The 23,060-nt window shown below is 41.9% G+C and overlaps 1 protein-coding gene across 1 annotated transcript in view; it reads right to left on the minus strand.

Annotated features, from left to right (window-relative positions):
• The window catches only part of sdk1a (sidekick cell adhesion molecule 1a), a 281,598-nt gene that overhangs the window by 92,490 nt on the left and 166,048 nt on the right, over positions 1–23,060 (minus strand). The window contains exon 6 of the mRNA XM_064315729.1: positions 137–248. Within this exon, the coding sequence (XP_064171799.1) occupies positions 137–248 (112 nt within the window). The remainder of the gene's footprint in view (positions 1–136; positions 249–23,060) is intronic.

Consider the following 23,060-nt stretch of genomic DNA (forward strand, 5'->3'; position numbering starts at 1 on the left):
TGACTAATGCCCACTTTTCAAAGGGCAGTGCGGTACTGGCATGCGGCAGGGCCCATTTAAAACGAGCTTTGATGTGCCACACTAACAGGGTGGTTTAGAAACCTCCAAAGGGCGGTGGGCGGCGGTGTGATCTGACCTTGCATTAGCCACACACTCCAGCGTGGCCTCGTTGACCCCCGCCACTACCGTCGTGTTCCTGGGAGGAATCACAATCGCTGGTGCCACGGGGTCCGCGGGACTGTCTGAATCTGAGAGAGAGAGAGAGAGAGAGAAAGAGAGAGGGAGGGGAGAGAGAGAGAGAGAAAAAGAGAGAGAGACGGGAGGAGGGGGTCAAGAAAGAGAGGGGGTCAAAGTTCAGCAAGTGTCAGGGAGCATGCTCCAAAGGGGGCAATCATCAGGAAACTTTACATAACTCACCCCTGTGAGACACTGCATGTGTGAATGGTGTATGCATGGCAAGGTGATTCATTTGTGCTCCTAGTATGTGAGCTGAGCTTATAAGGAAGGTGTTGGAAATGTGTGCGCATTCTACTAGTTTTATGTGAAAATGCGTTGTTACAGCGCATTATCGGCTAAACAGGGCCTGTAGGTGGGGGGAGCTTGCGGAGTTCAGATGCAGACGCACGCATACAACCAGTAAAGCCACACGCTCAGTTTACAGGAACTCATAAATTACGGAAAACATGCATACGTTCAAGTTACAGGGCACACAAGGACAATAAGTACAGAACACACAAACTGGGATGACAGTCATCCACCAAACTACAGGCTGGCAGGCAATTACCGAAGTTGGAATTGCTTATTCCAGCTAAACCAACAACTTACAAAAGGGCGAACGGAACAGGGCCCATATCGCAGAGTTGGAGTGGGTATTTAAAATCAAACAGTTCGGGCAAATCTCCCATGAATATATGGCCAGGTTCCTGAGCATGAATTGTTAATGAAGCGTGCCGCAATCTGCTCTGAGATCGCAGCCTGTTTTTAGCCACGCTTCATTAACCGCAGACCTCTTCGGTGTCCCTTTCTCCAAAGATGGAGGGAATCTTTGAAAACTGCAGACAAACTAAATTATGGACAGATTACTTGGCAGCGGTCCCGCTTCGGAGTGTAAGGGAGGTAAGATCGTAAATGTTTGGTAGCGGATCGATGCAGCGTAGCAGAACTGGCTTCAGAATGTTTGGAGTGGTTCTGGGTGTGCTCGCTTTAACAGAAAATTTCTGCTCCAGTGCTTTTGCGCTTAATTCATCTTGGACATTTCTGCCTTGTTACCTTTATTTGTTTTGCTCTTAAAGGAAATGAATCCTGCTTTAAGACACCCAAATTCTAAGGAAAGTTAGCAAGTGATCCTAAGAAAACTTCAGCATCAGTGGAAGACAAACAGCAAACAGGCTATTCTCACATCATCAACAGAATAAAGTGATGTTATATTATTATTATTTTTTAATGTTTTTTTTGTTGGCATAACCATATTCTCTTATTTGCACCTCAGTCTATATGGATGAAACATAATCCCCCCGAAAAGGGCCATACTGCTTTCTCCACATAACACACTCAGACAGGCCATTCCCTGTGCATTTTCTTAAGTCGCCCTAAAGCGCATTTCAAATCTGCATTTTCTGCACAAAAAACAAATTACTGAAGGTATGAATATCAATGAGCAAGCTTCAGGCACCATACCCTGCAATACAATCACTGCTTCGCAGGCGTATATCTGGGTGGCCTCATTTTGAACGTGCAAACGCAGTGTCTCTGGAGGAATGTCTAGACTGATGGATTGTTTTTTTAAGTCCCACCAAAGTTGCTAAAAGACTACCAGAATATACACAAAATTGGTCAAACTTTGTAGGTAAATCTCTAACCAAGAAAACAGAATCTGCAAGATAAAGGGAGAAACAATGGTGGAAACCACTAGGACTGGTGACTACACATGTGCTTGCAATATCCACGCATAGATTTTTTTGGATGCTGTTTTTGCACAAATTCTAGAAAAAATGCAAGTGAAGTCTTGTGATCACTTTTACTTGCACACACACAAAAAACATTTCACACCCCAAAGATCTGTCAGGACCTTTTTTTTCCTCGTCGATCGAAACTATGTCCGTGTGTGCGAATTCAAATGATTATGAATAGTGCACAGACTTGAATTCCTTCATTCATTAAATTGTGAGCCTAAGAAGGTTGATTTAATCCAGGCTGAAGTTCGCGAGGCCTATATGAATTTCACCCAGAGATGGCAGCATGATGGTTTTAACACATTTCCTTGAACTGTTCCACCAACTTCCAGAAGCCATAAACATGCTACACCTGTGCTCCAATGGGTACTTGTGGTTTGTGAGGGGTACCCATAGCTACTCATCAACACAAATACCACCCATTTACCTCACATTTATGACTTAGCGTGCATATCATAAATGAAGGACAACACATTTTGGACTTGTTGTGGTGGACATTAACCTGAAATGTTTCAGGGAGTTTATTTCTTTTTTTTTGTTGAGGCAGGCTCAGTGCCCCTTCAAGACATCACTCAAAACACCAGGAGGGGGAGGGGTGAGGGGTGACAGGTGGCGGGGGGCTGTTGAGATTTGAAGAGAAACCTGGGGTTTTTTAATTGTCCTGAGAGAATGCCCTTTGTGCTATGAGAAGAGCTCTCTCCTCTTACATTACATTTAGTGGGTGCTCTTATCCAGAGCAACTTACAATATAGGAGAAACATGAGTGCATTAACCTGATTAATAAAAACAACAGTGACAAACCTGGGTAATGACAGAGCTGCAACACCAGCTCTAGTTAAAGTTAACTAAGCTAACCAAAAAAACAAAATTTTTAATGCAGATGAGATCAATAACAAGCTCTGAGAAACAAAGCCATAAGACAAAACATAATCTAAAACCATAAAGACACCATAACCTGAATCACTACCAACGGTGGTAGTGCTATGGGTTGGAGAGGAACCAAAATGGAGTCTGAAGAGGTGGGTCTTCAGGTTGTGTCATTACATAACCGAAGATTCTGCAGCCTTGACCCCTTTGGAAAGTTTGTTCGGGCAGTACAAACAGGCATTGTGACTGGGAGAAATGACCATGCAGTGAGGGAAGAACAGCTCGCCTCCAGGTAGTGGATCTGGCCATGGCGTAACATTTGTGGATTGACTGAAGGTGCGGTGAAGCGGTTCCATTCACTGCCCTGCAGTCTAGTGCCAAGGTCCTTTTCACTTTGATGTGTGCTGTAACAGGCAGCCGCTGAAGTGAGATGAGGAGGGGTGTGACACGAGCACACTTGGGAAGATTGTAGGCTAGTGCAGCTGGGCTCCGTACCAGCTGCAAGGGTTCAGTGGCACAAGACTAGTGGTAAAGGAACTGCAGCAGTGAGAGCATCAGGGCCTTGAATACGAGCCCTGTAGAATAGGTGGACAGAAAAAATTATCTCCATGCTTGAATCACAGCCACGACATGGGAAGAGAAAGAGAGTTGGTCATCTGGGGTTACCCCTAGGCGTGCTGCACCTAGATTAAAGGAGAAGACTAGCAGTGGTGAGGACATGGAAGGAATCGACAGTACCTCAGTCTTAGCAAGGTTGAGCTAAAGATGACGGTCTGTCGTCCAGCATGACATGCCCTTCAGGCATGTTGAGATGCTACGTGAGATCTGAGTGTCAGCTGTGGGGAAAAGAGGGGAAATGCTTCCCACTGTCAGCACAAACAAGGTATGAGAAACCATGGAAGGAGACATGGGAGATGGGACATAAAGGAAGGGGGGTGGGGGGGGGCAGCACGTGGTTAGCTGATGTAAAATCAGCAGATGGAACATGCTGACATCTGCAAGGGTAGAGAACTTGGAAAGAAAAGGTAGGTAAGAGGAAGAGATTGAGATAACTGGGGATAGGCTGGATATGGAATTAAGAGAAGGACTTTGACTCCTGTAATGAGGGAGGGGAAATCGGATGATCTGGAGTGCCATCCAGATGAATATTGATGGACGAGGAGCACGATATCTAGATCCTCCAGGAAGCTTGCCATGGACCCAGGGAGCCCGTAAATAGCAATGTACATTCCATCTGGGTTAGAAACGTGAACAGCACTGAATTCAAATGAGGAGATTGAGAGGTGAGAGAGGAAGAGAGCGGAGCGCTCCAGAGGCTTTGAAACGAGTCAGGCGGTTCCGCAACCCCGAGCCAGGTGGGCGGGGGGTGCGTGGGAGAGAGAACGGGCGGCGGAAAGAGCCGCGGGGGTTGCCGCGCTCTCCGGGGCGACCGGGGTTTCAGCGAGGGCGAGAGAGAGAAACCGGAGGGAGAGGAGGAAAGAACGGGCTGTGATGAAACCGGCTTCCCGGGTGACAGACTGTCGGTTCCACGGGCCTCCCGCAGTGGACGGGCTGTCAGAGGGGATCAGCCTCGGAGGCATCTCTCCCACTCCTGGCAGAGTTCATCGTTTGTGCCTCCCGTCTGGGCCGCTCTGCAGAGCCCTCTCAGGCCGGTAACTCAACCCTATCCACCAGGGATCTGCCTAACACCGCCAGCTCATTTTCTTTGTGGATGGGATGTACCGCACGGCATCCCGTAACCCAGATGTCTCCATCTTCTTCCTCAGAACGGCAGGCCAATTTTACCCGCTAATTGCTTCCCCTCACGTCGAGTTCACCCAAGCGGACCCCGTAAAAGTAGCAAAGAATGTATTTCGGTTCAGCGTTTTTGCTGTGATCCAATTTCTTCTCCGCTGAACGTTGCACTTGCGTTTTCAGAGCAGCGCTAATGACAGGTCATGGTCTTCGGACCGTGTTTAATGAGTCGGTCTCCGCCATGCTTGTCTTCATAGCTTTCGGTGTTTTCTGCCAGGTTAGAGCAGGTGGAGGGAGGAAGGGATGGAGGGGGGGCGTTTATGCAGGGGATGCAAGTCTCTCTTTCACAACCAAACATTTTCATTTGATGCCTGTGGAAAAATGTGAATGTATGAGCCACCGCCTGCTTCAGACTCAGCCTGCTGTTAACGCCAAGACCCGACAGCGGCCCTGACGGTTTCTGATGCCTGACAAGTGCCAGTGCCTAAGCGGGCATTATTCTGCAGCACAAACACTTATACCTAAAGCACCAAGCCAAAGGATAAAGATGTAGCGATGCTGTGGGAAGTCACAGTACCTATGGAGACAGCCTCAATCAATTCATCAGTGCGTATGACAACAAGCGTCAAGAGTGTTCACAACGACCACAATCAGGATGGAACAGGGGGCCTCACAGTAATGGCTTCAATTCGGAAGGTGCATGACTGTTGTGAGCTGGAGGGAGCTATAGCTCCTCGACACTAACAAAAAAATGGACAACATAATGTCTTCCGTAAAAGCATTACAGACCATCTGCGATCCTGCAATGCTTTATCAGGGGCACTGGCTAAGAAAAAAACACATTTCGGCCAGAAAAGACCAATAAGAATGAACCTGAAATGTGTTTTTTTTTCTTGCTTAAAAACGTTCATGGAATTTCAGGTATAAAAAAGGTTCTACTTGTTTCACAGTGCACCACATAAAACAATGGAAAACACTGTTTCTCATAATACATGAACAAGAAATCAAATTTAAAAAAGGAAAAAGGTTTGGCACACAGTGCCCTTGGTTTCCATAAATTCTCTTACCTACAGATCCTCGGTTCTTCTTGCTTACTGTCCAGCAGGGGTAATAGGGAGAGAGAAGAAAGAAAGGAAAATGGTGTGATGTCATGTACAGTAAAGAAACATCAAAAAATCTGAATTTTACCAAAACATCCTGAAACATCCTCCTACACAACAGACACAACTAAAATACAACATTGACACAATCAAACCACTGACTGAGTGCCAACAGTTTTGTTCAAAAGACCTCTTAGGAATAAATATTTGCACAATCGAGACACACATTTAGAGGGCGCCATGGGCTGTTCTCTAAAAGCTCCATGTGAGCGCCTGTATCAGTCTGTGTGAAGTGGAAACGGACGATCCGTCCGAGACAGCCCAGCAACATAAGATGGCCGAGAAAGCCACGTGGCAGGTGCCACTGCTGCCGGGACACGAGAGCCAAAGACATGGCCCAAAATCACCAGCGCTGCACCTGCAGCAATGCAGCGGTTCCATCAGCGCGATGTCCTGACATCGGGTGAGAGCTACCTACAGCACTATACAAAGAATTCAACTATATGTGTGAATTATGCACTTAAAATGCATAATCCAGTATGTACAGTCCCAAGTCTTGTAATGTAATGTACTTTATCTTTCTTTACAGAAAAACTAAAAAAATAAAAATAAAAAAAAAACTTCTTATCACATTCATTGTTACTGTGCATCACTGACCTGAGACTCACACTGTGGCTCAAGAAACATTCTGTCTTTCTAGGTGTGAAAAGCTATTATTGGCCACGGATGCATTTTATTTCCCTTAGGCTGAAGGACTGGGCAGCTATTCAAAGGAGAGAACTTTTACTTTGATCAGCCAGTATTTATATGTCAATTACGTTCTTCAAGCGAGACACTAAATTAATTGACCATTACACCTTTTTTGTTCTGTCCTTGAGACCCGGCTTTCATATGGTTATACGGTTAATCATTTTTGGCATTTATTTCACACATATCAACTGAAACACCGCACAAACAGAGTACAAGTGACATTTGTCCTTAACATCTGTTTAAGAACTCCTTGTGAAGAACTCCATTTGTATTCCACATCTACTTTAAACTGCCAAAACCCCAATTCAGATGTTCATGCAAATCTCAAATCTCTGCTGCTCTGTGCTTTGGGAGTAGAATTTGAAAGTTCAAGTTCCTGTTGTGTCTGAAGTGATGCCCTTTTGAGAGGGACATGTTTTTAAACAATTTTAAAACTTGTTGTGCATTTGCGAAGTATAATACTGTTTTAATTTCTGCATATGACTCTTCTATATATTTCATGCTACACAGAAGGCATTGTTGAGGCTAAAACAAACAAAAGGTTTTACAGGGCTCGACACTAACTTTTAAAAGTGGCTGCCAGGCTTGGCAACCAGGCATCAAATTTTGGATGCCGAAATTGACAATGTGGTTGCCTTTTTTTAACACCGTAGGTTTAGGGCAATGAAGATTTTAGGTAATTGTATCCAACATTTTAATTATAAAATAATGACATAAATAATATTTAAAATATTTATTACATTTGTATTATATTTCTTGGTTGTTTTAACAGACACTTAACAGGAATTAAATCTGAAAAGGGATTTAACTTCACATGTCAGAACTGCCATCCTCAATGCTTGGAATAAAAAACCGGCAGCAGTTCTATTGTTTCACACCGCCTCAATTTGACATTCCGGTTCGGCAGTGTCAGCGTCAGTATCATTACAGTCACTTCGCGGATTATTTCGTGATCTTGACAGGTTATCGTTTGACTTTTCAACTCCACAGTCAAACAATGTCAGTTCTTTCACCACTGCGACAACACTCAGCAGGCTGTCTCCATGCGTGTGTGAAAAGTGGCTCCACGGCGCCAGCTAAGGGGAAGTGTTGACTGAATACAGCTGTCAATGGCAGCTATTAAGATGTTAAAGGAAAATAAAAAAAACAAATATTTTAACAGGAGGCCTGAAGTAACCTTGATGCCTTGATGTGGCTTCAGAGGGCAAGAGGTACATGTTGTATTGTACACAAACGCAGTTTGGTTGGTTCAGAGTATCTTTACGGAGGCAAGAAAATAAAGTGTTGAAATTTTATTGAAATTGGGAGTTGCTAATTTAGAATGTTTTTATTTATTGTTATATATTCTTAAAAAAAAAATACTACAGAAAAAGTTAAATATGTATTTGTTTATGAATTATATTGTATTATATTGCAATCACTCGGAAAACACTTTTATCCAGAGCAATGCACAGTACTGGAGAACATCAGTGTTAGTCTCATTTACAATCAATACAAAAATGCGGTGTTCCCATGAACGCACAGAGGCCCAAGTATAATCATCAAGTGTAATAGTACAGTAACCTTGCAACCAATCCGTATAGTAACAAAATAATGTACGAACAGACAGATAACCTGTCTTTACACAGCTATGCTAAAACATTATTCAAAAGGAAATCCAGAGAAAGGGAAAAGGGAAGGTTATCTAAAGGGAGGGTCAGGGAGACATGGCAATGTTTTAAAAGCTGTGTTCAGTCTGCATAGGAAGCTGGGCAGCATTTTCTACGGTGCTGCAGTGGAAAGCTCATTTCACCACCGGGAGGCCAGAACAGATGGGAGACGTGTCCTAGATGCAGAGGTAGCAGAATGGATAGGCAGGTGTGTAGCATCTGATGCATATAACAGAGCCGTCCCTTCTGCTACCCAGTGGGCTAGCACGAAGGCTTTGAATGCAACTAATATTAACCTACCAGCTGGGATTCAATCTCATTTGTCCCTAACTTGTGTAAGACGTAGTTAAGGACAAATCTTGATTGAATATAGGCCACTGGTTCATTTCATGAGTGGCTAGCCTGGGCCAAGTCTATTAAACCAGTTATGTGGTGGTTCGGGCAGGTCCAATGCAAAACACAAATTGTAACCCATTCTCCACAAGCCACTAAACTCCAAACTAAGATGCACCTCCGTCCTCTTTAGGGTTGCCACTGCTGGGTTAATGGATGAATAGAATGACAGACAGATTAGACAGACAGACCGAGACAGACAGACAGAGACAGATTAACTTTTCTGGCAGCACAGGAAAAATTCTCAAAATTACAGTCTTAGAACTTCAGTCAGAAATCTGTCTTATGATGCGACGATACGGTGTGTGTCCTTTGAGCACTGAGTCTCCATGCATTACAAGATTTATACACAAACAAAAATCCCTGTTCCTAAAAATAAGCAAACATACTGCAGAGGTAATGTGAGTACAAGGACAGCCTGCAATATGGAGACGGAAAGGTCGGGTTTGATACGGCTCTGTGTTTACCCTTATTCCTGCTTGCCTTAGCGCCCCAGAGGTACTCTCAGGTCTCATTCGGAAGGAATGCACTATAAACTTGCAAGGCTGAGGCGGAGGGAAACTCATTTCTGGCCGCTACCCTTCCGCCTGCGTTTCCTACCCCTGCTTCTATTTCTTTTGTTTATGCGCTTGTTTTCCGAGAGATATGGGGAAGGCCAGAGAGCCCATTTCTGCACTCACTCAACTGCGGACTCCATAGGGTGGCAGTTCTGAGTCAGGCCAGAATATATGGCGACTGCCTCTGCCATATTCAATGTAACTGGGGAAGAAGGTCTAGCACGCAACTGTATGCTAACGGGCTGTATTTAAACGACACCCGTCCTCAACCAAACACGGCAATTTAAGTTGCGAGTCAAAGTTAAGGACAAGTGTTGATTGAATACAGACAAAAGTTGATGACACAAGATGTTTAAGGCAAATAAAAAGGCAAATATTTTAACCGGAGGCCTCAAGTAACCTTGGCGCCTTAATGGGAGATTTGGCTTCACAGGGCAAAAGGACAGGAAACAGTTACTCTGTTTATTGTCATCTGACAATAACACCCCCCCACAGAAGGCGGCCTTTTTTCTCAGCTCTGAGAAAACACACAATGCCAACCGATCTCTTTTCATTTCATCAGGCGGCAGTCTCTGAAACGTGTTCATCCAGCAAAAGTGTGCGAGTGGGATCAAAATAATTACACACAGTAGCAGTCTATTGCACTGTTCTTTACAATTTCTGTTTACCAGCACAATTTTCAATTTTCTGGGCGCCTCAGTTCAAGTATTGAACTGAGGTACCCAGTAAAGCAGTTTCTCTGTACTACACAGTCCTCCAATTTCAGTTGATGGTTAAAAAACAATCTGTACCTATTTGATGCTGTTAATTGCCTGTATTAAATTTTACAGAATCATACAGATATGCATTATCAGGGCGTATGGTGGGTACAGATATGCATTATCAGGGCGTATGGTGGGTCCAGAAATGCATAAACTATAGCTCCCCCAACTGTATGGTATACAGGTAAACCAAGAACAATCTTCATTTATTTCGCCTTACTTGTGAGACTTCATCCTTGACCTCATTCTTGAAAGATAATTCTTTAACAAAACAGAGCTAATTATTAAATGATAAATAAAATTGAACAGCAACCAGTCAAAACACATCTTTGTCTGACCAAAGAATTTAAGTAGCAATGCTAAAAGAGAGAACTCATGGAAAGATTGTGCATTCATTATTTGTAGTAATAACCTTGATATGATAGAGTCAGACAGTTCAATTGAGTGATGACAAGAAACTGAAGCTAAACTAAACTAAAAAGACTTAGCACACAGGTTGTAAGTTACTCAAATAGTTTACAAAATATAAACTATCTAGAATTCCACAGAAACTGAGCAATAACACATTTTAATTCAAATACAATTTAGTTTTAAACTAAACAAAAGAAAGTTAAAAATAATGTTATACAATGCCTTTATAATATTAGAGTGTTGTGTCGGGGCACCACATTGCAAGGCTGTTAAAAAAGAAGCACAGAGGGCAACAAGACTGGGTATCAAACACTTAACTTATCAAGACAGACTGAAGACAATTAATCTATTCAGTAAGACTCCATGGGGATTTCATCAACATTTTTTAATATTTTGAAAGGAATGTAAAAAGTGAATTATAGATGCAATTTCAAGCTATGTTTTGTCAACTGAACAAGAGTGCAGAGGTTGAAATTCTAAAAAAAACTTTTCCCCACTGGTAGTAGGGTGGTTTTTTCTTTCACCACACAGAAGTTTTATTGCAAAGAAGAACTTTCCAACTCACAGAGAAGAATTAGAGTCCCCTTGGGTGTTGAAGATTAGGCCTGATGCAGTGCAATGGAAGATACATTCCAGACTGTGGGCAAAATGACAAGCATAGTTGGCCTATGCTTATAATGAAATGCAAGATTGAAAAGATTGAAGTTTTTTGTCATTTTTTTCACATACATAAGGTTCTTATCCAAGTATATTCACAAGTCAACTAATAAAGTTAGTTCAAAACCCAACGTCACTAAACCAACATTTTATAGTGAATGGAAAAAAGCAGCTTTTTCACATTTCATTTTGAAAGGTTTTAGTATAACACCGACATATTTCTTATTTGAATAGTTGCTCTTTTTATCTCATGCATCTTTATCTCTGTAATTAAAAGTATTTTTATCAACTGGATAATCAATTCATTAATTAATACATAAATTAATTTTTTTTTCTTTCATTTGTACATTTATTTCCCCTGTTTCTTCTGTTTTAGAATGACCTGTTGTACTACAGCTTCCTGTCACTGTAATGACACCTGCAGAGGAAGAAAAACTGCTGAAGCAAAGACACTCCTCTCCTCTGATATACTCATCCAAAACCTGAGCTGGGCCTGATGAAACATTGTCATGGATACCATTATGGTACCAGACTGTGGGACTCTCCATGTCCTACAGCAGATCTGTAACTTAACAGGATAAGCTGCACACGCTTTTGTAATTCAGGAACAACCTGTGGGCGTAAGTGTCTCAAAATGGTTTCTATAATGATCCACAGCAGGGGTAGGTGACCCTGATCCTGTCGAGGCAGTGACGCTTCTGACTTTCGTTCCATCTCTGTCTGATGGATTATTAAGCAACTGAGAATATTCAGAGCCTGAATGGAGTGCCTCAAGCACATGCTCACCTGCACTCAGTAAGCCTAATAATGAATTCAAGTATAGTCGTGGATTTCGATGGAATATAGAAACCAGGAACATCTCTGGCACTCCAGGACCATGTTTGCCTAACCCTAATCTATAGTTATTTTCACTTTTTGCATACAAAGGAGACATTTATGCTTTCAATATCCGTCCCTGGATTGATAAGTCAACACCCAAAGTCAATGTGCACAGCTGGCTCCTTATTTGGAGATGAGCCACTGGCCAAGTCTGCCAAACCAGAAAATGCTTCTGAATATTTGGAGCTAGATGCCCATTTGTACCACAGCACGTTTGGCAAACACTGCTCTCAGACATATTGGTAATGCAAACTCATTTGGCACGACGGTCCCGATACAGCTTCTGGGAGAAATGAGCACTGGGGCCTCCTGCATAAGATAAGCAATCCCTCCTTCCTCGTGACTCGAGGCAACCTCTTTTTCATTTCCCCCTTGTTTATAATCCACTTTCAGTCCTCATTTGCGTATTTTTCATCCTTTTTTATATGTTCTTCACAAATTCATCTGACTTGTGCTGTCAGGGGCATTTTTTCCATGCCAAATCAGATTCCGGATTCAAGGAGCTCTAGCCACACTGTACACCAGTGCTGACAGAGCCCACCGTTATCAGTGAGGGCACACACAGGCCTGGGTGTATACAGATCAGGGTTTCCTTTGAAGTTACAAATACTTGTTGGGAATTAGGATGCCTGTTCACAAAATCCTAAGAAACCTGAAAAAAAAACAGCAAACAGCAGACAAAACGCTACAGATTGTAGCCCATGTTTACGCAGCCACATTGTAATAACTCAGCCACAGCATGGCGATAGCACATCTGCTGGGTCACCGTGTCATTTTTCAATAAGAAAAACATCATTTATTTTCTGGTTTCACGCCCTGTCCATGTTTACAAAATCAATGTAGAAAAACGGAATACACTGAAGAAAAGAGTCTGACGCAAGAATTGCAAGAATTGCACACATCCTTCACAAAACTGAAGCAAATCAAACCCAGGCCACTTAACCTAATGCACAGCGCAGTGCGAAGATCACACAGAAGCACCGACTAGAACCACTGACTTGAACCCTGATTCAAAGGACAAATACGAAGACTCCTCACAAAAAACAGCGATTTCACTGCAATTGAAAGGAATATTTGACAGGCAACTATCTTATACATCAAAAATAACATAATAACCAAATGGCACAGCAAAAGAAACCGCACAAGAACATGGAAACCATATTGCCAAGCTGAGTTCTTGGAACGTACCATCACCAATAAAAAGACAAGGCCACCCGTAAGCACGCCACTTTCAATGGAAATACGTAACTTTACACACTCCTGGTCTGTGGCGTTCAAACAACCATTCTTCACCAAGCGCAAACGCAGAACTTTAAAGTTCTCTTCCTGCTGGGCGAATGATGTAAAGATATAAACATAATTATAAAATTGCAAGCATATTGACAATTGAAGTTTAGAAATTTGCTGTGAATATGAAAAGACTCTTCCGATGGCTAATGAAAGCAAAACCCCATGCACTGCAGACTCTCGTACTTTAATTTGGCACCTGGTTGCATTGAATTAAGACGTGTTCACCCTGTTACAGAGAGCACAGAGCAGTAATCAAAACCACTCCAATAATGACAGTCTAAAATGAGGGTAACAGCTGCCTTCTGGAACTAATGAATTCCACAATTACCGGAGAATGTGAGTGAAAGGTAACTAAAGCTTGAGGAGGGGATGGAATTAGCTTTTTTACTCAAAAATGATCTGCAGTTCCAGGAAATGAATGTTCCTCATAGCTGGAGCTCAAATACATTCAGGCAGTATTGTTCAACTGCTCCCCCCACAAAATCCCCCTCACTAAGGGTCACCCTTATCAATGAAGACACACTTTATTTGCTTCAAATGGGAGCATATCACAAGTTTCTGTAATAACACAAGACTGTCAACAAGATAAATAGCGTTATGCCACTTTAACAGAAAGCAGGCCAATGCATGCTGGGATAGGTTTCAGCACCTCCCGCGACCCTGACCAGGATAAGTGGGTATAGATAATGGATGGATGGAGCATTCTGAATACTTTAGTGGACCTCTTAACTGACAAAGAAACCTTATTTGCTCTGTTTTATAGGGTGATCTGATTTCAAGTTGCTTTTCAATCAAGAAGATAAAACAAGGGAAAGTGAAAAGTTTGAAGACTGCAGCGAGGAGGGAGGAGGAAGGGGGGGGGGGGGTCGATTTTGCAGGGTAACCAAATCTCCCCTGCAGTGATAAAGGTAATTTATTTATAAGAGCTGAACTGCATAATCTTATTCACCCATTTTTATCAAAATTATGTTGAAAATTTCCTAAACTTTTAAAAGACGTTAAACTAGCGAATTGCTTTTTTGTTGCCAGAAAACAATGAAGTGCTTATCTAAGTGGACAGGAAAAGCAGATTAATGGTTAAAATAGAACAGCAAATCTCTGACTTCCTGGAAAGTTCCTTTTTAAATCAAGCTCCTGTCGATCATCAGAAGGGGTTTGTTTCACTGACCTTGCCACAGAGATCACTAAAGGACACTCCACCAATCACAAATTTATGAGCATCCAACAACAGTTTTGAGGGAAATCAATGGAATTCATCAGAGATTAACACTGCCATGATCCAGGACAGTCTCTATGTGGCTTTGTGGCTTCTTTGACTGAAGTGAATCTTCGTCCTATTGAGTCAGAAACCACCAGGCATGCTTCTGTTGGCGCTGCCACAAAGAGAGATACTGTATCACTGCAGCTCATCGGCAGGCAATGACAGCGGCAAACAAAGGTTAATGCCTCAGAGGCCCAGTGGTACTTAGCGAATTTGCGCATAGCCCAGTAAGCTCAGCGACAGCTTGAAACTGCAGGTCTAAATCCGTAATGGTGCCCGACCGTTGCACCCTGAAGCAAGGCATTTCACCTGAAAACACCCACCGGGGTTAACATCCAGAGACTGAGATTCAAGAGGAGAAACCATGCATGTTGGGTAAAATAAACTGAGATAACAGAAAAGCCCACCGACCAGGAACCTTTTCAAAAAATCCAGGCTGACTTCCCTATCCTGGTTTCGCTGTGCCAGGTGTGCAATATTGGGAACTCACGTAACTTCAGAGATTACAAGCGTGAAGGAAAGAAAACATTTCACACACCGATGTTTTGTGCACACTGAAGAACTCTAATCCGCATTATACTGAAGAACATGAGCAGACATCTCATTAGAGATGAACACTACAAGTCCTTCTGAAGCAAGCGGTTGTTTTTTTTCTTTTGCTTTAAATCAGCTGGAACTAGCGTGATGAAACGCAGCCGTTTTTAATTGCCAGAGATGGGGCCGAGGCATCGTGCGTGAACGCTCCGAAAAGCTCGCCCTGGCGGAGGCGGTTTGCAAACAAAAGTTGAATAGCTTTTATTAGTTGTTTTTTTTTTTTTTTTGCTTCTAGTCAGAGGTTTTCTTTTCCTTGAGAAGAGGGTCAATAAAAAATATTTCTCTTTCCTTTAAGTGAGGCTGCCGCTTGAGCAGTCAGCATCCTGTCCCTGAAGGTTAAACGCAATCAAGGCTTCTCCCGCCGAGAGCAAAAAAAATGTGAAAAAATGTGGGCTCAGCTTGCACAGGCATGCGAGTCCTCAGTCGAGCTCCCCCACGCCCCGCAGCTTCACCAACCAGACGACCTCTGCAGCACACGGCCCCCCGGTGTCCGCTGGTAAATGGAAAAATAACTGAGGAAAGGTGTAGATCAGGGCTGCTCAGTCCTGTTCCTGGACATCTACAGTCCTTGTAGGTTTTCATTTTAACCCTAATTTCACACACCTGATTCTACTAATTAGCAGCTCACTGAGATGGTTGGTAAATGAAGTGTGCTTTGTTAGAGTTGGAATGAAAACCTACAGGATGGTAGATCACCAGGAACAGGATTGGGCAGCTCTGTTGTAGCTACACTTTCTTGGACATTTGTTGATGCACAGTTGCCAACAGACAGGCAGACAAGTCCAAGGATAGAACTCAGCAGAAAACAAAACAGCAGCATTAAAACAGACACACCTCCTTAGCCATTCTATTAACATCCACTGTTTCCAACAGCATTAGGAAAGTGCCTCTTGCCCTTTCAGGCAAGGAAATATATTATTGAAGTACTTACATCCACCTTCTTTTTTTTTGGATAATGGCGATTACTCACCTTTTCATCAAAACACAAACTTTCTACTTAGCAGTTCCTTGAACCCTTTGACAGTCACACATGCTGTCTCAAAAACTGCATTTGTTTTTCTACTGATAAATGGGGTTGTTGTGTTCAGCAGTTACAAAATAATGAGTTAAGATGGGAAATTTGTGGTGGGGGCATTGTGGGGAGCAGCACACTTACACAAGCCCTTCCAAAGACATAATTACTGTTCATGAAGGACCCATTTTCTGTGCTTTTTGACTTGGGTACAAGCTTGTTGCCACTAATGCAGCAAAAAGCCAAAACCATCAACATGCCACTCCCAATTCCACTATGAGTGATGATGAGAATGCCAGCTAAATTTGTGGGAATAAAAAACTACAAATCCCATAACATTGCTGTAAAACCCCTTTCTCCTTCCCACCCCTGACCCATGTTATCAACTGAATGACAGTGTCTGATAGTTTACAGTAACATCCACAGCTGTATCGATTCAAACTTGAGTTAAGCCCGTGGCCTAGATTCAATCAACATTTTTCTTTAACTTACATTTACCAGGTCTAAACAAGTATCTTATTTTTTTCACAAGTCATCCAACCAATCAATCAATTAATTAATCAGTCAATCAACCAATCAGTCAGTCTTTATTTATTAATTTAATTTTTTTTGTAAAAGCACCATTTACAAAGAGTTTGATACACAGTGAAAACTTAGGGCAAATGTTGATTGAATCTACAGGTCAATGTTATGTCTTGGACTAGATCAAGATTATGTTTTGAAGCACTTCCAGTGGGATTACTTTTGACACCTAATAAAACTATGCTGGTAAAGCTTTGAACATTCCCAGTCCAGTCATGCAAAAAGTTTGAGGTGAGGGAGAAGATTGCATTGACAGGCATTTCCTCAGATGGTGAAATGAAGAATGTACCGCAGCACTCTGCGTATACCAAAATAAAAGCATTACAGATTGCATGGGACCAATATTTCTTAATCAGCAGGGTCCACTTCTAGTTCATGGAGATACACATTCTGGAATATAAATCATTGCAGAGGTTATCAGGTATTACAAGCCTGGGACAAGTTATTTGAGTTCCCATACAATAAGCAATTCCACTGATAAATAAGATCCGACTATGTAAAAAAAGCCAAGTCTAATAAATTTCAGGAAACACCTGAACAAATTACATTCAAGACTTGTAAAGTGAACAGTTTTTAAAAAGGATTGATTCTGCCAGAATCTGAATCTGAAGCAGCACACAATTAGACAAGGGTCTGGATTCATTCAACACTTGTTCATAACTTTGTCACTCAATCAACAGAAGTGTTTGTTTTTAACATACAGATTGGTCTGTTCAGTAATGGATGAAATTGACTTGTGCAAACTGGATTTGTGAGGAAAACTAAATAGATGCTTGGATTTTACTGGTTTTGGCTTAGGTGGTTGTAGGTTGGACCTCCCCAGTGGGTCACTGCCGTTGTACCCTTTGGCAAGTTCCTTAACTTTAATTGCTTCGGTAAATACCCAGCTGTATAAGTGGATTTTATGCAAAAATAACCTGTTTGACTTTTTATGGATAAGTGCACCTGTTAAATGCTAAAATTTAACCAGGCAAATTCTGACAGAACCTAGGCCAAGGTCATATTGAGCGTGTGGGCAACACTTCCAGATATTCATCATTCATCAGAGTTTCATATTGTCCTCCACAGCGGTCAGAAGGGCTTTGAGAAGCGAATGCAGCTTAATATCCTGGTGTAGCGAGGAAAACCTGCCAGGAGATTTTCCTGGACTATAAACCTTAGAACAAGGCCACCCACTGGCTCTGTGGGGCAAAGGTCCAACCTGGATCAAGAACATCTTCGAAATATTACTTGAATCTAGACTACTATTAGACTCATACAGAACCTGAGAATACTCAGCAAAACATGCCGCCAACCAAAATAAAGTACCATATGAAAGAAATTGCTTGCAATATTAGTGAAAATTTGCTGGAATTTGTGTCTAAATGGTTGAAGTATTTCAGGTAAAGCATATGGCCTAGAAATACATTACCAAACTGAATCAATGCAGAGAGACTTTCAACATTTCAATAAGACTTTACCTTTAATGTATTTTGACAATGAATACAGAATGGAAACTAAAGATGGGGGGAAACCACACAGTTCTCTGCTTATTATGATGTCAGCAGAACCTACAGTCTGCTGGTTTTGCAGAAGGCCGGCACCGAGACAGGGTTCACCGCACACATTAGCCTCTGTAAGAAAACAGCCTGGGCCCACCGGACACAGAGTGAGTTATTGCAGACTACAGCACAGCTTACAACCCCATGGAAGACAGCAGTGGGATCCTAATAACGGTGACTCCCGGAATGAGACCAAATGCCTTAAGCGCAGCAGAAGAATGATCTTCAAACTTTATTTTAACCAGCGATCCAAATGAAAACAAGGGAGAATTGACAAGGGCCCAGAGTAATCCATTTCAAAGGTAATGACATGCCTCTTTTGACATTTTTATTCTGCGAAGCCATCGGAAAATTGCCCTAGACAAGGACATCTGTCAAATAAATGAATAATTACTGAATAGCCAAATCATGTATTTCTAGTCTGTTACGCTGTACCCTGCATATCCAAGCCACTCATTAGGGGCAAAGAAATCACAGCACGTTGTTTAAAAAGTACTGCAATGGATGCTTACTAAGATTTCTTTTGACACTTTTTATTTTTCCTGAAAATATTTTTTTGAGTCTCCATTTGGGTCCAGTATTATGGGATGCCAAATGTAAAGTAAAACACATCACATCTTTCCTGTGTTTTTTCTTCAGATTTCGCCTAAATATTGCAGTCCCCCGAAGATTTATGCTGAATATCAGTCTTTTTTCAGATTTCACAGTCATTCTAAATAAACCTTTTAGTTCATATTAGTTTAAAAAAAAAACCCTCATATTTAGCATACATCTTTGTATGAGAATACCATATTTAAGCTAAATCTGAGAAAAAAACACAGGAAAAACGTGACGTGTTTTACTTTACATTTGGCACCGCATTGTGTAGAATATGATCTGCGCATATTGAGCCACTGCTCTAGTATAAGCGGAATGTCTGCGTTTGTGTGTGTGTGTGTGTGTGTGCGCGTGTGCGCGTGTGCATGTGTGTATGCACGTGCGTGTGTGTGTGTGTGTGTGTGTGTCTGCAGATGTGGTTGCGGGAAGGTAAGATGTTTGTTGGAGACTCCAGCTAAATCTGAATGTGAATCAGAGACCACATAGGAACCCTGGGAGGTACGGTTTTCAGGACAGTTCGTTTGCGAAACAGCCCCTGAAGGCCTTCGAGACGAAATGTATCTAATATGAACGTCATGTTTTCTCCCACGTATCACTCCTTAAAATCTCTTGCTCGCAGCGCAGGGCTGAGCTTTGATTGGCCTCGGATGTGTCCCGCGTGGAGGTGAAGCACAGCGATAAAAGCCATAAAAGCAATTTACAGTGAGCGACAATCCAACGGAGGAGGACAATGAACCCAATCTCGTAAAGGCACCGCACGAGGGTCATTAAGGGACCCCGAAATGCCTGGACGTGACTGCTCAACTAATAGCAAAACATTTACCGCTGATAAATGAGTCACTGTGGAGGCCTGGCCTACAGCGGGTCTGTGCTGAGGAACACACATACCGTGTACACAAACACGTACACACACACACACACACATACAGTGTACAAAAACATGTACACAAACATGTACACACACACACACACACAGTGTACACAAACAAGTACACACACACACACACACACACACACACAGTGTACACAAACATGTACACACACACATACACACAGCCATGCATATACAGTATTGTTATTCTTATTTTCAGAACATGAGAACCAAACAAGGTCATTCAATATTCATCAGCACATTAACCTACTCTTTCCAGACTCTCCAGTCTTATTCAGTGTGATTCACAATTAAATGCAAATATCAACTCTCGCCTTAAAAGAAAACAGGTATAGACTGTGATAGGATCATGCGAGGAAAAAAAAATTAACTTCTGAACTTGAGTCAAATAATCAGCCAAAATTCAGTAAGAATGTTAACTGAATGCAGGTCATTATCCCACCTGAATATGAGAGAAGCAAAAAAAAAGCCTGAAGCCTTTACCAGGGTCAATACTTTATCCAGTAGATTTCTTATTAAAATTTGAATACGACCTAAAAGCAATAAGTATACAACTTCAATTTGAAATGCAAGTACTTCACAAAAAATGCTAAACGTGACTAAGCCAACAGGAGCCTGTAACTACTTAACATTTCCTGGCTCGTACAAGAACAATTAAAAATATCAAGGTTGTCAATATTTGGTTTAGTAAAACAAAGCAAACACTGTTTACTGGAAGAAAAGCAGTGTGGAGTATTAGACCTGGATTACATTATTAAAGTGCATTTGAATCTATTAAATTATTGCACGTCTGAATTCTAATTTATATCCTACACATACACATGCATATACAGAAATGCTTCTGTATATGCAGAAAGAAGGATGGTCCAAGCGTGATATCACACATGAAGATCCACATCTTATTTTACAACAGCACTGATGAAATGTCACCACCATGTTTAACGATGCTACAGAGTAACTGTTTTGATAATATGCAATTAGATACTCATGACTTCATTCAGTTTTGCCTGTTGCATAACGGTTAACATTTACAACAAAATGCAATGCGCTCACGTTAAATTTACAGTTAAAGGCCATCGAGAAATGACTAATTGATCTTGAGTTCTACCATTTAGGTGCAGCAAACAAAATATGCCTTACCTGCCTACCAAGAATTTTGAGTGCTGGCATGGAATACTATAACTATGATGCCATACCTTTGACACGATTCACGCGGGAAGAATGCCGTGTCCGGCTGCCAGTGACAGACTTTTCACATTCTTTGCCATAGTCTGACAAGTGATTCTTTAGTGAAATATCAGATTTTCAAATATCATTTTCCAATTCAGTAAGAACAATCTTCCCCTCTCAAGAATAAGCCTTTTTTTCCCCCCAGATTTATTTGTCAGTAGTTCTCACAGGCTGCTTGAAGGAAAAATTACATGTATTCTTCTGATAGAAAAGTCTACTATTAAGATATGCAGATTCTATGTTTTAGTCCCAGCAAATGGGGCCATTCAGCAAATGTGCCAAGGCATAAAAATAAGCAGCTTTTCATTAACAGAGCTTTTTTTGGGGCTAAAAAAGAGAGGGCTTGCTCATGCCCCTTAGCCAGTTTTGTGCAGAAATCTTGATTTGTTGTAGACTTCTTCCAAGCTGATAGTGAGTCAGTCAATTGTGAAAAGTGGAATACCACTCACATGACCAAAGAAGCAGGAGCTAAAGCTAGCAGAGGCTAAAGCTAGTTTGAGTAAGTTTACTAAGAATACTAAAACAATGGAAGTGATTAGTGAAACAAGTGAAACTGTTAAGAGTGAAGATGTTCACAGTAAAGACAGCAAATTTTGCTTGCTTGCTTTCCAGCCAGCTCAACAGCTCCCTTTACCAAGTGTCATGTCATAATCCAGTTGGTGAGTTTGCTTGAACTGCTGCCTCAAATGCAAATAACCCCACATGAAAATATCATGATTCACTATAAGTAGTAATCAACCATTGAATTCTATAAAACTTTTTATCATGAAGTGAACTTGTGTAGGTAGATGATAGCTAACCTTGCATGTGTCAAGAGCTCTTCAAAGGCTGAAGCTCAGTACTGTAGCCACTAATAAGGACACTAACTAAATTTTTTAAGCACCTTGGAAACCCAGGTGACTCCTAAGCCACTGACTGTCTATTCTCATCAAGGGTTCCGATCAAATCACAGGTGACAGTTTATCAAGCCGCAGGTACGGCGAGCCAAACTTAATCTCTCCAGGGACAAATTTGTTTTAGATACTGCCAATTAAGGGCAGCAATGAGTGTCAGGGACGAGAAGTGCGGTGTTATGCCCCCGCTAATCAAATGCTCATGAGGCGCTTCTAGAGACACATCTGGCTAATGAAACAGGGAAACATGATTATGAGGGGAAAAAAAACATCGAGTGGAAAAGAGGACAATACAGATGATTAACCTGGTAAAGGAGACCTGCTTTAAAAACGATCAGCACTAAAAGCATCCCGGGTCTCTCTGGGACACTTCCAGCTCGGTAAACCCAGAACTTTGACTCAAGGATAATCAGGCACCAGGAGGATTATTATTAAAATTTATGGAGGGGTTCATTAAATCTTAACGACGCAATTCTCGAAATATCCGACATTCTGTACGGGTCTTCCTGCTTCCTTCCGTGATGGCGGCCCCATAGTAGTCATGCACACTGGTGGAGCACCAGAGAAGGAAATCTTGTCTTTACATTCTTTAAAACCACATTTCTGCATTCTCCATAGTCAAAAGCCTGTAGAGTTGATTTTATTGAGCGCATATTGTGTAAATTTCCCCCAACGGTCACCACAGACTTGGTTCAACCATGTTAGGCCTGAGGGCATAGTGCACACAGCTGAGGGTTCAAAGCTTGTCCGTTATTTTCTAATCAATACACCTACATGGCTGAAACGGAGAACTGGAGGTTTGCAGACTACTGTCCGCAGGGAATCTAATTTAGGAATGTTATGGGATTCTAGGCATCCTTGGCATTCCCAAAGGCATTCCTTTGGCACACTATGTGGGCAATCCATCATCAATATTGCACAGCCATCCAGCCAAAAGTTTTTTGTTGTTCTTGCTTCAAGCTCTTAAAAAAATCAATTCTCAGCAAACCCAGCATAGCTTCTCTTTGATAATACGAATTTATATATCCTAGCTGATACAGTAAATTCTGAGAGGCAACTGCATTGGCGATACTGTAAATCTTTTACTGTAAATCGGGACACCATTATGATTGAAACTATAAATTGGATACAATAAATCTTTGTCATTGTGTTTTTGAAGGAAGAAAGACTTGTCTGTATGTCAAACAATACTGACTGATTCCAGACCTACAGTAAGAGCCTGTTGTACAAAGTTGCGGTGTTGACCATGCCCATCAGAGAATATCTCTTTGCTGAAATTGTATGTTTTCCCAGCAGCAGCTCATCGTGGCTGTTTCATGGACCATCAGCCTGGTCGAAGGAGCGGACAGGTGAGAAAACACTAAAGTCACACACCTCAGTGAAGAGTTAAGTAAGATTTAACTGTGAGCCTTGCCATCCATCAGACAATAGTTTGCCAGGGGCTATCAATCCTCATGG

The sequence above is a fragment of the Anguilla rostrata genome, chromosome 17, assembly GCF_018555375.3.
Source record: "Anguilla rostrata isolate EN2019 chromosome 17, ASM1855537v3, whole genome shotgun sequence".
In the NCBI taxonomy this organism is placed as follows: Eukaryota; Metazoa; Chordata; class Actinopteri; order Anguilliformes; family Anguillidae; genus Anguilla; species Anguilla rostrata.